The 16,565-nt window shown below is 53.6% G+C and overlaps 1 protein-coding gene across 2 annotated transcripts; it reads left to right on the top strand.

Annotated features, from left to right (window-relative positions):
- The first annotated feature begins 1,211 nt into the window (after positions 1 to 1,211).
- Positions 1,212 to 12,343, top strand: PCYOX1L (prenylcysteine oxidase 1 like). 2 transcript variants are annotated; one of them, XM_077895947.1, is made up of 6 exons: positions 1,212 to 1,348; positions 5,217 to 5,423; positions 6,859 to 7,033; positions 8,139 to 8,350; positions 10,732 to 10,872; positions 11,361 to 12,343. In XM_077895947.1, the coding sequence occupies exons 1-6, from the start codon at positions 1,261 to 1,263 to the stop codon at positions 12,020 to 12,022; spliced, it is 1,485 nt and encodes a 494-aa protein (XP_077752073.1). In that variant the 5' UTR covers positions 1,212 to 1,260; the 3' UTR covers positions 12,023 to 12,343. The 2 variants fall into 2 exon arrangements, with proteins under 2 accessions (XP_077752073.1, XP_077752074.1); XM_077895948.1 differs by lacking the exon at positions 5,217 to 5,423 and having other exon boundaries at positions 1,230 to 1,348.
- Positions 12,344 to 16,565: the final 4,222 nt, after the last annotated feature.

Genomic DNA, 16,565 nt, shown 5'->3' with positions numbered 1-16,565 from the left:
GGGATCGAGTCCTGGAATCGAGTCCCACATCGGGCTCCCTGCATGGGGCCTGCTTCTCCCTCTGCCTGTGTCTCTGCCTCTCTCTATGTCTCTCTGCATAAATAAGTAAAATAAAAAAAAAAAGTTTAAGGGAATATCTTGAACCATTAGGAATGAACTTAGAAAGTTTCACGTTCTGACATAAACATTGCCAAAAAGGTTTTTTTTTTTTTTGAGATTATAAGAAATGCATGTTTGCTCATCTACCACTTCACTAGTAACCAGCTTGGCCCTTTATGACTCAGAAAGCTGACTTAGAATCCCAGCTGTATGCTCTTTTACTATCCTCGGAATCCTTTCAGTTTCTTCTCTTAGCCATACTCTGATTGAATTGAATGAGTTTTCCTTATTTATCCTGAAACTCCTCCCCAACTTTATTTTCTGCTCCAGGAATCTGCCCCTCACCGTGTAATGAACTAACCACCCTGAGCTGCTCTTCTTTTCTTAGAGGGTGAAGCTCAGCGGGAGCTTATCCCTCCCTCCCTCCCCTCCCCTCCCTCCCCATGCTGAAGAGACTGGGTGTAACCCTTCCCTTTTGTGTAAGTAGAAGGCAGAGACTCCAACTGCATGTGGGAACTGCAAGTGCCCGTCAGGGACGGCAGGCCCGAAAGCATCCGGCCTGGTTTCCACACACGCGGAGGGGAGCGCCCAGCCACCATGGCTGCACACGCTGGGTCAGCAATTTGCTGCGCTTGCAGACACTGGCAAGCGGCCTCACGTCCCCTATCGCACATGACTGTCACAACCACCTAGAAAGGGAGAGCAGGGAAGCCGAGGCACACCCCGAGACGGCACGTTGGACAGCTGGGAGCTGGCGCGGCTGGGCTCGCCCGGACGCCGTCCCAGCTCCGGCTCTCCGCCCCCCCCTCCCATCTCCCCGGGCCCTGGTCCTGATGCTGAGCACCCGGAGCGCGCGCACCTGCGCGTGGGCAGGACGAGCCAGCCAATGGGGGGCCCGCACCCGGGAGGCGGGCCGGGGAAGCGGCGCCCGGCGGAGCCCGCCCGGGACGGATGCAGCCAATGAGGGCCCGGAGCTGGAGAGGGACGGCGGCTCGACCAATGAGAGGCGGCGGGCGGGGGCCGGGGGCGGGGCAGCGCGAGGGGCCGGGGGCGGGGCGCGGCGGGCGCGGCGGGCGGGCGGGGCGGGGCGGGGCGGGGCGGCGAGCCCTGCGCGGCCCGCGGGAGCGAGCGCCCCGGCGTGCCTCCGGATCGCCGCCCGCCATGGCCCGCGCTGCCCGGCTCCTCGCCGCGCTGGCCGCGCTCCTGGCCGCCGCCGCCACAGGCGGGGACGCCCGGCCCAGCAAAATCGGTGCGGGAAGGACCGGGTGGGGAGCGGCGCGGGGGAGGGCTGCAGGGAGAAGGGGGCGCCGCCGCGAGCAGCCGGGGGGGGGGCAGGGGAGGCCAGCCGGGCGAGGCCGGGGTCCGCGGGCGAGCAGCCGCTGCAGAGGAGGCGAGGGCCTGGCCTGGCCGCGGAAGGGCGCCGGCCGCAGGCGGGGTGCTGACCCCGGCGGGCTTGGGCGTGGGCGTGGGCGTGGGCATGTGGCCACGGCCCCCGGGGCGGAAAAGAGGCGTGGGCCGGGCCGGCCGCGTCGCACCAGAAGGCCCGGGGCCCTGAGCGCCTGCGGTGCACCTGGCCCTTAGCCAGCTGCCCCGACGGACCACGGGGGGCGCCGGGTCCGGGTGATGTGGCCCCTCGAGGTCTGTGGAGGGCCGCCCGTGCGGCAGGCGCGGTGCTCCGTAGCTCCTGCCTGGAGGAGAGCCCGCTCCCGCACAAGAGCGGGCGGTCGGTGGTAAGGCCGGAGGTGCGCGGACGGAAGAGCGTCTGGCCCATCTTCCAGGCCCTGGGCGGGCCATGGGCTTCCTAGAAGTGACATCTGAGCCCAGACGGCAGGGGGAATAGGACACGGAACCCATGGTAGGTCTGCTGCAGGTCGATCTGCTGGATGCCAGTGGAGAACTTTTAACAGCAGTCCTCTTGGGCTTGGTGACGATATTTTTATTTCGAAGATTTTTCAAACGCACAGCAGAGTTGACGGAACCGGATACACAGTGACCCGTCGTGTACTCAACACCTAGGTTCTGCTTCTGCCCTTAGCAGACTCCTCCTATACTTGGCGTTATTATGTAACTATCACCCCGCCCGCCCGTTAATTCATCTTGCATCTTAGTGCATTTTAAAATAAATTGCAGACATTAGGGCACTGGACTAAAGACTTCATCATGCCTGTCATTGACTAGAGTTCCACATTTGCTTGCAGTTTATTTCTCTTCACAATTGTCATTTTTAACTCTACAAGACTCCTCAAGATTTTCCAGTCCCTCCATATATAAAATTGCCACGAGCAGAGATGCTAGGCATCTAGCATCTAGTCCCCACTACACTAAGCTGCCCTCTCTGCACCCTTGTTGGCAGGGAAGCGTATCCCATGGAGCACCACAGACTTACTAGGCTGCTAGTACAATGCTAAGGCTTCTTTACATTAGCAAACCACAGCTCAGACCATAAAGGGCTAAAACGTGGGAAATCAGTTTGGGACTGAGGGTTTAGGGTTTTTGGGGGAGAGGGAATCCTGAGAGCTAGAGTGGTCACAGAAGGCCTCAGGGAAAATGTGGATTTTGAGCCAGACTCTGAAGGATGGGGAAGTAAGGCAGTGTCTGCGGGGCACTCCCTTCATCTCTCAGAAACCGGCAACCAAGCAAGGCACTTCAAGCTGGTCCCTGGAGAAGGGGCCTCCCCCAGTATTCCTGTCTCCAACAGTGCAGAGCTTTCTGCCTGCTTCATTCCCAGCTGGCCCTGCCCAGCTGGCCCTGGGGGTCACCCAGGGCAGGACACCTGGCAATGCCAAGATGCTCTGTAGCTTTTTTGATTGTCCTCAGCTGTTTGACAGAAGCCTCTGTTCGCTCCTGGTGGTTTGAACTCTACACAGGAGAGTGAGGAGCTTCCTTTGAGGATGGCTTCACTCCCAGACTGCTGCAGGGTCAAATCTGAGTACCTCTGTGTGATGCTGGACCCCTTCATGCCTGCCCGCCCCCAGCCACCACTGTTCCACACACCACACCCTGCTCGCTAGGGAGAATGTCTCTTTGCTGCCTGGCAAAGCCGAGTGTCCTGCAGGGTCCAGATCAGACTTACTTTCCCTGTGAAGCCTGTGTCCACATCCTTAGGCAGAATTGGTTGCTTCCTCCTCAGGATTCCCTGGAACCCTGTTGGACTTGGTCACACATTGTTGCAGGTCATTGTCACACGTTGTTGCAGGAGTCTGCCCATGCCTTGCACAAGCTCCAGAGGACAAAAGTCCTGCTTGATTGTCTTGTGCCTGAGCACATCTTATCATGGATCAGAGAGTGCGTGTCAGTCTGCGGGTGTTGAATGAGCTGCTCCTCAATGAGGTGAGCTCTTCCGCTTCCCAGTGGGCAGCCTCCAGGCCTTGTGATATTAGTTCCTCTGAAAAATGGGTAATCTGGGGCTCTGTCGCAAACGGGAAGGTCGTAAAAGGTTAAGGGCATTCTTGGACATGGCTTTGTAAACACTGAAAAGGAGGAAGTGGTTTGCTTTTTTCAAGATGCAACAAATACTTAGCTTTACCACCTGCCAGGATCTGGGGGCATAGTGAGCTGCTCTTGGTCCTTAAACGGACCAGTGGAAGATAGTGTGCCAAGCACAAGGCCCCAGGGGAGGAGCGTGTGCTGTAGGAATATGTGGGAGTAATACCTGACCTGTCTTAGGTGAGCCAAGCGAGCCAAGCTATAATTCCACTTGAGGGCCACAGAAGCAGTAAGGCAAAAGGCGACAGCATTCCTGACAAAGGGAGCGATGTAGGCAAAGGCACAAGTGTGAGAGAGCAGTCCTGGGTTCCATGGCCAAAGAAGTCGAGGTGGACAAGAAGGTGGAGCACTGGGGGCTGGGGCAGGGAATACATAAGTAAATAGAGGCCAGATCATAAGGAACCTAGTATTTTTTGCCTTCTTGACAGTAGCTAGTTGTCCGTCATGGGTCCAATATGGGTCTAGTAAGGATTTACTAGATTTCTCTCCTTTTTTCTTTGAACAGACTGCCGGATGAGAAGGCCGTGTCTCCAATTGTGGGAGGTGCAGCTGTCCGGTTCAGTAGCTTCATAGCTGTCTTGCTGTCTTTGCACAGTGCTATTGAGCATTAGTAACTACATTAGAATCTGCCTGGACAATGGTGCCTAGTAACCCCTCAGCCCACATTGCCAGTGCAACACTTTTATCTGTGGCTTGGATGACAACACTCATGGCATGTGAACCAAGTTTGCATATAGCAGGAAGGCAGGAGGCATAGTAAAGACAGTGGATGATAATAAGATCCCAAAAGACCTCAAAGCTGAAACTGGAACAAGAGTCCAAACCGGTATAGAGGGCCCTGCATGGTAGTGAGCGGCCCATCATGGGGTGCATTCCAGTCATGGTAAACACGGATGTAGAAGTGATTTAAGTGTCAGGTGGTAGATTGCACTAGAACAAGGGTTGGCTGACTTCTTCAGGAAAGGGCAAGGGAGTAAATACTTGAGGCTTTGCAGGCCATACAGTCTCTGTGGCAACCACTCACCTCTGTCGCCCTGGCGTGAAAGCAGCCATAAACAAGCTGCAGAAAGAGGCTGCCTGTATTCCAGTAGAACTGTTTGCCAAAACAGTCGGCCTAGATTCAGCCTGTAGGCGGTAGTTCGCCAACCCCCAGGTTCAGGAGTGGTTTCCAAATACTGATCTAACCTAACAGTACCTGCCAGTGACCAGGTTTCCACCAGTTTGTAGTGAAATAATCGGGGCAATGTAAGGAGTTCATATAAAACCAAAGGTATTCTCTTTAAATGATCATCCAGAATTTTAAGATTCTTTCTGGCTAATGTGTCTTTTTCAATATAAAATGAGGGTCACAGTAGGTGACAATTTTCAGATTGTCCTTTGCTCTTTGTTTACTAAGAACTAGCCTTCAGATTGCATTTTTGAGATGTGATAGGCCTTTGAAATGCAAGGGCCTGGGAACCACCTCCCAGGGCGCTGGGAGAGTGGGACCTGCAGCCTCACGCCTGTGCCCTGTCTCTCCCCACTCCGTGCCCTGTCTTCCCGCTCCGTGCCCTATCTCACCCCCTCTGTGCCTGGTCTCTCCCCTCCATGCCCTGTCTCTCCCCTTGCCTGCCTCCTGGGCCTGCGGACAGCCGTGGTTGGGGCCGGAATTGGGGGCTCTGCTGTGGCCCATTTCCTCCAGCAACACTTTGGCCCCCGGGTGCAGATCGACGTGTTCGAGAAGGGGACCGTGGGCGGCCGCCTGGCCACCATCTCAGTCAACAAGCAGCACTATGAGAGCGGGGCCGCCTCCTTCCACTCCCTGAGCCTGCACATGCAGGACTTCGTCAAGCAGCTGGGTGAGTGCACCGTCCTGGGCTCCAGTGTGTTGCACCCAGGGCTGGCGGCAGCCACTGGGCTCTTCCCAGATGGCCCCGAAGGTCAAGGTCAGAAGGTCATGTGGCCCAATCTCCTCGTTTTACAGATGGAGCAGCTGAGACCAGAGAGGGGAAGGAACTTGCCTGAGGTTACACAGTGAGTTAGTTGCAGAGCCGGGATTAGAACCCAGGTTTGACCCCCAAGCCAGTCTCTTTCCCTTTCCATTTGCTTCCTCTCCGTAGCCATGATCATAATGGCTTCCACATGCTATGTGCTTGCCAGGTACCTGACATCCTTCTAGGCGGTATGTAGGCATCGCCTCACCCCCAATCCTCCCTACCAGTCCACCCTCCTACAAAGCAGGTGTTGTATCTCCTGAGGAGAGGAAGGCTCGGAGGATGTCTGCACCTCCACTAATGAGTCAGAGCTAATTCAACGCCAGCAGCATCTAGCAAAACCACAAATATGTATACCGTGTGACACACAAACTCTACCCCTCAGAAGTGACCCTGCAGGTGTACTTGCAGATGTGCTAAGTTGTATACAAACAAAGCCATTCATTACAGCATTGTTTGTAGTACCAAGAGGTTGAAAATATCCCACCTGCCCACCCACCTGGATCTGAGAGTGAATGTTATTTAGGTAAACAGCAGACTGTTCAGCAGCCAGATTGGGGAAGTCCTTGTCCAAGTATAGAACAATCTCCAAGACACAGTATGTCAGTAAGGTGCAGGGTAGCATATAGTATGTGGGGGCGGAGGAGGAGTAACTCCTAGATATATATGTACTTACCAGTGTTGGCAGAAAATATCTCCAGAAGGATGCTGAAGGAATGTTTCTTCCAGGATGGGGAACCTGGTGGCTCAGGGACAGGAATCGGGGGGAAAGAAACAAGAACCCGTGACCTGGGGCAGAACCTCACTCTCCTAGAACCTCACTCCTCCGCTTCTACATCTTTAACTGGGGACGCTGCCACCTGTTCTACTTCTTTTCAGCTCTGGGACTGCCAGCTGTAGCCTGTGGATGGTTGCAAAGACCCGGGCCTCCTTCCAGGTGGGCCTGGTGGCCTGGGCTGCCATGTGAGAACAGGCGCTGGGGCTGCCAGTCCCTGGACATTCTGGGATGACCTCTGAATTCCCCTGGCTCATGGCTGAGTTCATCCCTTTTGGAAAAAACAATGGGATGTGGTCCATTCTTTTAATGTACCTGTCTTGATGGACCAGCCAGCCCAGTGCTTCTGTTTACTGTTTTAAACAAGCAGCACAGGTGAACAGACCGAAGTGTGTTCTAGTCCCTTTCATGGAGCCAGTCCATTTGCATCCTTCAGGGGGACCTTCAGTTTCGCTCAGGCACTGCTAGATCTCCTGTGGGGGGCCCTCAGAGAGGGATCTGAGGGGCTCCCTCCTGTCTCCTCAGGCCTGAGGCACCGGCGAGAGGTGGTAGGCAGGAGTGCCATCTTCAGTGGGGAGCACTTTGTCCTGGAGGAGACCGACTGGTACCTGCTGAACCTCTTCCGCCTCTGGTGGCACTACGGCATCAGCTTCCTGAGACTGCAGATGTGGGTGGAGGAGGTCATGGAGAAGTTCATGAGGTAGGGCTGGCCAGGCCATGGGGAGGGTGCTTCAGCGGGAGCCAGGAAGAGTGATGGGGAGGGAACTAGTGGGGCTGTAAATTGTCAAGAAGGAAAGGGGGGACTTGCTGGTGGGGTGAGTACCCCACACAATACAGTCCTGGTGCCCGAGGAAGCGAGGCATGTACTGACTCGGTGCGGGGATGTGTCTCCAGTGTGGTCATTCTAGCTTTCCTTCCCTCCGCAAAACTGAGGAATGAGGGGGCTTGCAAATGCAGCCACCTACAAGGGCATACCTGGGGGGGTGAGTCAGTGGAAGCAGCTGGTGGAAGAGAAGGGTGGGGAGTGGGGCGCCCCGAAGAACAGGGCTCATCTGAAGGGGGCAGCTGTCACTGCTAGGGCCAGCGATGGCCAGGTGTGAATGCCGACCACATGTGGCTGGGTCTTCCAGCTTTTTAGAAGAAGCTAGAGATGCAGAGTTGTGTATGAAATCTCCTGGTTTTTCAACCAACTCATAAATCCAAACGAAGCACATCCGTAGGCCTCATGCAGCTTGTAGGCCATGCACCTCTAAGCCCGACTGTCCCCCAGTTTAGTTTTCTCATCTAGAACAAACTCCTTTTTTCACCACTTCCCTCCTCCTTGGGCCCCAGCCTCCTGCCCCACACCTCCAGATAATGAGGACGAGTGGTCCCATGTCACTCTGTCCACTTCTCGCCATTCACCCACTCGCCAGCTGGTGCTCCAGGTCTCCCCTGCAGGTCCTCCCTGCTTCCTGGCCTAGGCACAGACATTCAGGATGACCCCTCAGCTTCCTTGCTGGGTCCTGGCACTTCACCACTCTCCCCATGTCACACCTCAGAGTAGTTGTCATTTAGCAGAGCCATGATGTGAAGCCAGGTCTAGTGGGGTTCCAGGGTATTTGCCCTACCCTCCATGCTGTCCCTATAGTTAGGGGCCCTCCAGAGTGGACAAATAGGCCAAATAACCACCTCCTCTCTCACCCTCCCCCACATGGAGAGGAGGGGCGGGGTCCTTCTGGGCCTCCTGGGTGCAGTCAGCCAGGAGTAGGGGGTCAGCCAAAAGGTCTTTCTGCATGAGAGCTCCAACTCTGCGTGTCTTCCAGGATCTATAAGTACCAGGCCCATGGTTACGCCTTCTCAGGCGTGGAGGAGCTGCTCTATTCACTCGGGGAGTCTGCCTTCGTCAACATGACCCAGCGCTCTGTGGCCGAGTCCCTGCTCCAAGTGGGTGTCACTCAGCGCTTTATCGACGACGTGGTCTCTGCCGTCCTGCGGGCCAGCTATGGCCAGTCTGCAGCGATGCCCGCCTTCGCTGGTGAGCCTCTGGCCCTTGGCCTCCTACCCTCCCCTGGCCCATGGTGCCCAGAATGGGCTGGTCTCCCTGTAACAACCTCACGTTTACCAGGCTCAGTACAGTTGCTTACACACCTTATTGCCTCAACCCTATTTCATTCTGTCATTGGTCCTCCGGGCTGGCAGGAGATGGTGTTCACCCCGCTTCTCAGATGTGGAAGCAAAGCTCAGATCTTAGGTCCAGTGTGTTTCCACCAGTCCTGATTGGGCTGGTTCCAGGACATGCCCCACTGGGGCCAGCGGCATAGGCAAAACCTGGCAACCCCCAGCGCGGGCCAGGTCCTTCTTTTCTCCTAGCCGCCTAACACGAAGGTGCCAGTTCAGTCCTTGGTCCTCTCCTCAACTACTCACACTTCCACCCACCGACTCCCAAGCATGACCTCCAGCCCAGGCCTCCCTCCAGGCTGCAGACTCACACATCAGGTCCCACCGTTATGTCTCCACTGGGAGGCCTGGGGAGCACTCAGTGTTGCCAGACCTGAGCTCTCCTGACCTTTCCCCTCAAGTCTGCCTCTCCTAGAGTCTTCCCAGCTGGGTTGGAATAGCTCCTTTCTGTTGCTCTAGGCCAAACCTGGCCTCGTGCTTTCTCTCATACCCATCACATGGTAGGTCAAGAAATCTCATCTGCAAAAAAAGAAAGGAAAGAAAGACAGACAGAAAGGAAGAAATCTCATCTACTTTGCCTTCCACATATATCCAGAATCTGACTGCTTCCCACCACCACGTCCTTCCTGGTCTAACCTATCAGCATCCTTCACCCCATTACTGCAAGTCTGCTGCCAGGCCCCCCTGCCCCCAGCTGGCTATTCTCAATGCATCAGCTGGATGATACTTTTAAGAAACCCGCGTCAGGTCAAGCCTGCATGTAAAACTCCGTGAGGGTTCCCACCTGCCTCCAAGTAAAAGCCAGAGTCCTCTTAATGGCCTACAAGGCCCTCTGTGGTCTAGGCCCCACCACCTCCCTGCTCACTCACCCCAGTCCAGCCACTCCGGCCTCCTTTGCATGTCTCTGGGGTTCCAGCTGCCCTCGAACCTTGGGGATTTTGGCTGGCCATCCATCCACCTGGAACATTCTTCCCTAAGACAGTCATAGTAAACTCTTGCTCCCTACCATGTCTCTGTGCAGATGTTCCTTTTCATTGAAGGTACCCCACCACCCAGTTTTCAGTTACATGGATGCCTCCTCCTGCCCCCAGCAGTGCCAGTCTCCCTACCCAGCAGTGCCATCAGCTTCTAGCCACCTATTTCATTTACTCCTTTCCTCTCTTCCCACTAGAATGTAGGCTCCCCAAGGGCAGGAAGCTCTGTCTCCTTTGTTTACTGATGTATCCCAAACCCTTAGAACAGGGCCTGGACCATTGGAAGCATGGGCATGGGCAGCCCAATTATGTTGAATAAATGGATGGAAAAGTTTGTATTTAACAAGCATCTCCCTCGTGCCCAGGATGCTATCCCTCTGGCTGTGAGCATGGCTGCCTCCTTCCCTGCCTTCAAGTCCCACCAGGTGTCCCCTCAGCGAGGCTCTCGTTCTCAGTCTTCCAATATTTTGTGTGTATCCTTTGAGATATAATTCATATATAATTCACCCATTAAATTTTTAAAAGATTTTATTTTTAAGTAATCTCTACACCCAACAAGGGTCTCCAACTCACAACCCTGAGATCAAAATTCATACGTTCCACTGACTGAGCCAGCCAGGTGCCCCCAATTCACCGATTTATTTATTTATTTATTTTTTTAAATTTTTATTTATTTATGATAGTCACAGAGAGAGAGAGAGGCGCAGAGACACAGGCAGAGGGAGAAGCAGGCTCCATGCACCGGGAGCCTGATGTGGGATTCGATCCCGGGTCTCCAGGATCACGCCCTGGGCCAAAGGCAGGCGCCAAACCTCTGCGCCACCCAGGGATCCCCAATTCACCGATTTAAAGTGAACAACTCAGTGGTTTTGAGTTGTGCATCCATTATTACAGTCAAATTTAGAATATTCTCATTGCCTCCAGAATACCCTATACCTATAGCCATCACCTCCCCAACAAGCCCTCGTCCCCTGCCTTCTAGCCCTGGGTAACCATAAGTCCACTGTGTTTCTATGGATTTGTCCCTTCTGGACATCCTGTATAAATAGAATCTTACCATCCATGATCTTTTACAGATGGCTCTTGCACGGAGCTTATTTTCACATAGCATTGTGAATTTTGTTGTATTTGTGTCATCTCTCTGTGCCCGTGTTGGGAGTCTTGGCCTGAGACGGAGGCTCAGCAGGTAGGATGGGGCTGGACTCTCCAGCCGTACAGCCCAGTGATACTGAGAACCCACTGGCCACTCTCCCCCTTTGCCCAGGAGCCATGTCATTAGCCGGGGCCCAGGGCAGCCTGTGGTCTGTTGAGGGAGGCAACAAGCTGGTTTGTTCCGGTCTGCTGAAGCTCACCAAGGCCAACGTGATCCATGCCACAGTGACCTCTGTGACCCTGCAAAATACAGGTGAGTGAGCGGAGCAGGGCGCGTGGCCACTCCCATTTCCTAGACCAGGAACACTTCCACCAGTCTATCCCTAAACCCTGGTCTGTGAAAGGCTGCAGAGTGGTTCCAAAAAAGCCATTGAGAAGCCCCAGCACTGCCGAGTGACACCAGAGGGCACTGTCGTCCTGATTCAAATGTCGGAGCCAGAAAGCTGAGCCCTGCATTCAGCCAGCCCCAGTTCATTTGACCACTGAGGACTTTGAGACTCAGCCTTGCCCAAGTCCCTCCAGCTAGTCAGCTGCAGAACTAGAGCAAAAACTCAGGACTCCTGACTCCCAGTCCAGTGCTCCCCCTGCAGCCACACCAGCATGGAAAGCCCAGGACCCACGATGCAGACAGCCCAGCTGCACTCAGAGCCCCACACCTTCTGCGTTGGGCCTCAGGTGGAGATCAGTAAGTAGTGGACAAGAAATAAATGGACTTTTGTGCTCTATTCTGTCTCTTTCTAGAAGGGAAACCCTTATACTATGTAGAGTATGAGAACGAGGTGGGCAATGGCTCTGACTTCTATGACATCGTGGTCATTGCCACCCCCCTGCACCTGGACAACGGCAGCAGTGGCATCACCTTTGAAGGCTTTGACCCACCCATCGATGCTGCCCAGGGCTCTTTCCAGCCCACCGTGGTCTCCTTGGTCCATGGCTACCTCAACTCTTCCTACTTCGGTTTCCCCGACCCTAAGCTTTTCCCCTTTGCTAGCATCCTCACCACAGATTTTCCAAACTTCTTCTGCTCTCTGGACAACATCTGTCCTGTCAACATCTCAGCCAACTTCCGGCGGAAGCAGCCTCAGGAGGCCGCTGTTTGGCGAGTCCAGTCCCCCAAGCCACTCCTGCGGTCCCAGCTGAAGACCCTCTTCCGTTCCTATTACTCCGTGCAGACAGCCGAGTGGCGGGCCCACCCCGTGTATGGCCCCCACAGCACCCTCCCGCGCTTTGCCCTCCATGACCAGCTCTTCCACCTCAATGCCCTGGAGTGGGCGGCCAGCTCTGTGGAGGTGATGGCTGTGGCTGCCAAGAACGTGGCCCTGCTGGCCTACAACCGCTGGTACCAGGACCTAGACAAGATTGACCAAAAGGATTTGATGCACAAAGTGAAGACCGAGTTGTGAGGGCTCCACAGTGAACCTGGGGCCATCCATCCCCTGCTGAAGATGGATCCCACCCCCTCCTCTCCTACCCCCTGACCCCCACAGCGGCCTCAGTTGTCCAGGCTGTGCTACCCTGCCAAGCCTTTCCAGCCCCTCATGTGTCAAGCTGCTTCTCTTTCCAGCGTGGGTCCAGATGGCCCACTCTCTGCCTCTCTATCTTAAGGACTTTCACAGCATTTGCTTCATTTTAAGGAGGACAATAAGAGAAGGGAAGGAAATTCAAGCCTAGGTATTCATTTTATTTATTTTTTTTTAAGAAGAAATAAAAATTCATCCTCTCCAGCTTCTTCTGACTTGGTTTTCTAACTAGAAGACAGGGATAACTGGGAGGAAATAAGGGGCAGAGAATGTGGAGTCATATTTCTTGATTGCTTTTCATTCCCTCTCCCAAAATGTACATGAGGCAGCACCCACAATGAAACACATGTACCAGGGGTGCCTGGGTGGCTCCATCAGTTAAGCACCGGTCTCTTGATTTGAGCATAAATCAAGATCTCAGGGTCCTGGGATCCAGCCCCACGTCGGGCTCTGCATTCAGCAAGGAGTCAGCTTGAGATTCTCTCCTGCCCCTCCCCTTGCTAGTTTCTCTCTCTCTCTCTCTCAAATAAATTAAAAAAAAATATAGACCTATACCAGATGGTTATAAATAAAGGGGAGATCAGAAAACATAAGACATGATAATAGCTCCTATTTATTGGGCACTTGCTAGATCTGTCTTAACTTGTTAAGCTATTACCACCCAAACCTCTCAATGACACTGCATAATGGGAGAGATGACTATGGTAGGACCCACAGAAGAGATGGTTACCTCAGTGAAGCTGTTAGTATAGCTCTGAGCTTCCTGGCAACCGGTGGAAAAAGGGAAATACACCCCACCTTAGGAAGAGGAAAGCTTTTCCGTGGCACCTGGGACAGTTGACCATTCTGTCCATTATGCAAGGGTTGAAGAGTAATACGGTGGATCTTTCTTGCAAGAATACAAGTTCCCAGGGGGCACCTGGGTGGCTTAGTGGTTGAGTGTCTGCCTTTAGCTCACTGGGTCCTGGGATCAAGTCCTACATTGGGCTCCCCACAGGGAGCCTGCTTCTCCCTCTGCCTGTGTCTCTGCCTCTCTCTGTGTCTCTCAAAAATAAATAAATAAAATCCTTTAAAAAAAAAAAAAAACAAGTTCCCAGATGGTGGAGGGCAGTGCTCCCTCACCCGCAGCTACATACACTCCAGCAGAAGAAAGGAAGAAAAGGTGTTGGGATGGAGTTCTGAGATTAACCTGAGGCTGATGCCCAACTCTCACCCAGACCTGCTAAATCTGGCCCTGGGGGAGGGCCCAGAGGCCACAAGGACACAGCACTGCCAAACACCACTGATACTGTGGCTTTCCTAACAGGAATGGCTCCTGAAGTCATCCAGTGAACTTCCTTCTTTCTGTGGAGATGACCACAACAGCCCAGCATGAGGAAATAACTTGCCCAAGGTCTCTTGGTGAGTTCACAGGGCTTAAATCTGGAGCTTCTCCCTAAAAATAACTGAATTCAGGAGTGCCAGGGTGGCTCACTCAGTTAAGCATCTGACTCTTGGTTTCAGCCCAGGTCATGTTCTCAGGCTCCTGGGATTGAGCCCCAGGTCGGGCTCTGTGCTCAGTGCAGAGTCTGCTTGAGATTCTTTCCTCCTCCCTCTCTCTTCTCGTCTGCCCCTCCCCTTGCTCATTTTGGCACACCCTCTATCTCTCTCTCTAAAATAAATAAAATCTTAAAAAAGAAAAATGAATTCATCATGGGGCAAAATACTCTGCAACTAGGTAGAGGCCCAAATTGGCCTCGAAATTGTTTTTGCTGTGCTGAGGTGATAGTGGTGGCGGTGAAGAAGATGGTGCTTTAAGAGCGTGTACTTGTCAGTTATAGGAATTATGAAATTGGCACATCACTAAGAACGTTTTTGGCTGAAGTAGTAGAAAACCAACCTTGAACTGGCCTAAGCAATAAAAAGGTTTTATTGGTTATGAGAATCCAGGCACAAAGCAGGCATCAGCCCATGCAGTGCCAGAGCCACTTCTCTCTGGGTCAAGGAGGGCTGCCAACAGGGCCCAGGGCGAGAGGTCTCTCCCAACTGTGAACCAAAGCCGACTCTGGGCCAGTTGGGCCCTGGCTGAACCAATTCACTGTGACTGAGCAAATACCACGCGTGCTGATTGGCTTATGACTCGGCTGCCAGATCAATCATCAGGACACAGGGGATGAAATGAAGCTGATTGGCTTAGAACAGTCAAGTCCCTCCCCTGGAGCGGAGGTGGCCTCCTCCAAAGTACAAATTTGGGAAAGGGGAAGGGGTGTGAGAGAGCAGTGCAATGTCAACCATGCACAGGATGGGACAGTGCCCTGGCCTCCAGTGGAATCAGTATGTAGTGACATCCTTTCATGGTCTATGTTTGAAATGAAGATGTGCATTTGATGATCATTGGTATTGGGCCAGGGGGCCAAGGCCAATTTCAGACTTGTCCCTGGTAACCATCCCTCCCTCGCATCCCTAAGGCTGTGTGCACAGAAGAGGCAAACCAGGACAGTTACACCTGACCCCCAATCCTTGGCTGGGGCTTTGGCTCCATGCCCTAGCTACAGTGGTGCTGGCTCGTTTTTCAGAAACTGCCTTTATCTGGGTAGACAGGTCTGAACAGCTCAGAACCAAAGCAGACAAAAATGCCCACACTTCCTGCAGGCCTGCTTCCCCAAACCCAAACCTGGGAGCTAGATTTCACCTCCTCTAAGCCAGAGATTCCTGAAGATAGCAGAAGGGAGTATGGGGACCATCGTGGCCCCAAGACCCAGCCTAGCCTTCTCAGACCAGGACAGAAGGCCCCAAGGGCCCACAGCCCTCTGGGAGAGGAGAGGGCATTGGTAGAGACTTAGCTCCCAAATCTGCCAAACTAAGAAGGGAGTCCACACTCATCCACAATAGTCCCGGGCGCAGTGTGGTGGGCATTTAAAACTCTTCGCAGGGACTCCACCCCTAGAGCAGATAACCTAGGCAAAACCTCAACACTTGGAGGAAGGGGAAGTTGTGGAGGGTAGAGCTGGGGATGATTAAGGAATGGCAAGGGCAAGAGGAGTGCCTTGCTCCAGATCCACCTTTGAAGGAGCTGCAGAAGGAGCTGGGGCAGATCTTGGGCTCCCCCTAGAGGCCGCCATGCACGCGTGCATGCGTGCAAGCGTGCATTCGTTCACCAAACGCTACACCCTATTTTGCACTGGACACCGTGCTAGGTGCTGAAGATGCCGCGCTGAAGGAGGCAGATAAGGCCCCTGTTCTCGTGGAGTGGGGGGTTCTCACCAGGCAATGCAAAACATGAAACACACCTAGACTCAAACCAAAGGGTAGACCCAGCACTCTCCCTGGACTACCAAAGGTCCTGAGCTTCCTGCTGCTGCACTTATTTTTTTTTTAAGATTTTATTTATTTATTCATGACAGATACAGAGAGAGAGAGAGAGAGAGAGGCAGAGACATAAGCAGAGGGAGAAGCAGGCTCCCTGCAGGGACCCTGATGCAGGACTCGACCCCAGGATCACAACCTGAGCCACCCAGGTGCCCCTCTGCTGCTGCCTTTAAAACAAGGGACTGGGAAGGACCAGCTGCCAGCCCAGGCTCATGAGTCCAAGTTCCTAAGCTACAGAATGGTAACACTGGAAAAGACCCCAAAGATCCTAAATCCCATCTGCTCGTTTCACAGATGAGGATATCAAAGCCCAGGAAGTGGAAACAGCAACCAACATCCATATAAAACTAACTGACATTTATTTTTTTTTTTATTTTTTTTTTCTAACTGGCATTTATTGAGTATCTCTGTGCGTCTGATGCTCTGGTAGGAATAGGACAGTCTGTCTTACCCAGATGAGGAGTTTCCCCACCCAACCTCTATGCCCCAGGGAACCCAAGGTCTCCCAAGACCAGAGCAACCCTCCAGCAGCTCAGTTCTTCTCATGTCCTCACCCCATAACAAGGCCTTGGAGGCTCTGGGTCCCTCGTGTGCCACTGAGGTCCTAAGACTTGGAGAGCAGGCTGTGGGGGCCTCGGAAATAACTCCAGGGAGGAGGAACGGCTGCTGAAGGCATCAGGTTGGGCTGGCACATGGAGTCTATTTTCCATGTGTCTGGAACCAGGCCAAAGCTTCCTGGGGTAATTTTAACCAGTATCCACTCTAGAACAATACCAAAAAAGGTAAGTTGCTTACCGACCCAGACAGGCGCATACCTAATCATTGCCCTTTCATGAATTAGACTCTTAAAACATTCAGAGCTAAAGCTGAAGGTAGAGTAGCCAAGCAAAGTATCCCTGTATTGGCGGCTGGCCCTCTTTATTGAAATGAACTCTGAAGTGCCAGCTATTCTTACCCTCAGAAAAGAGCCTCAGCCCCTCAGCTGTCTTGGGGCAGGGAAGGTATTTTTAGACCCTGGAACAGCTGATTTAGGACTAGCTGCAGGGGCTAGGAGGTCAGGGGGAGGATTGAGTTGCAA

The sequence above is a fragment of the Canis aureus genome, chromosome 4, assembly GCF_053574225.1.
Source record: "Canis aureus isolate CA01 chromosome 4, VMU_Caureus_v.1.0, whole genome shotgun sequence".
NCBI classification, from domain to species: domain Eukaryota; kingdom Metazoa; phylum Chordata; class Mammalia; order Carnivora; family Canidae; genus Canis; species Canis aureus.
Note: the sequence above shows the minus strand (reverse complement) of the source record. Positions and strands in the feature narration are given on the sequence as shown.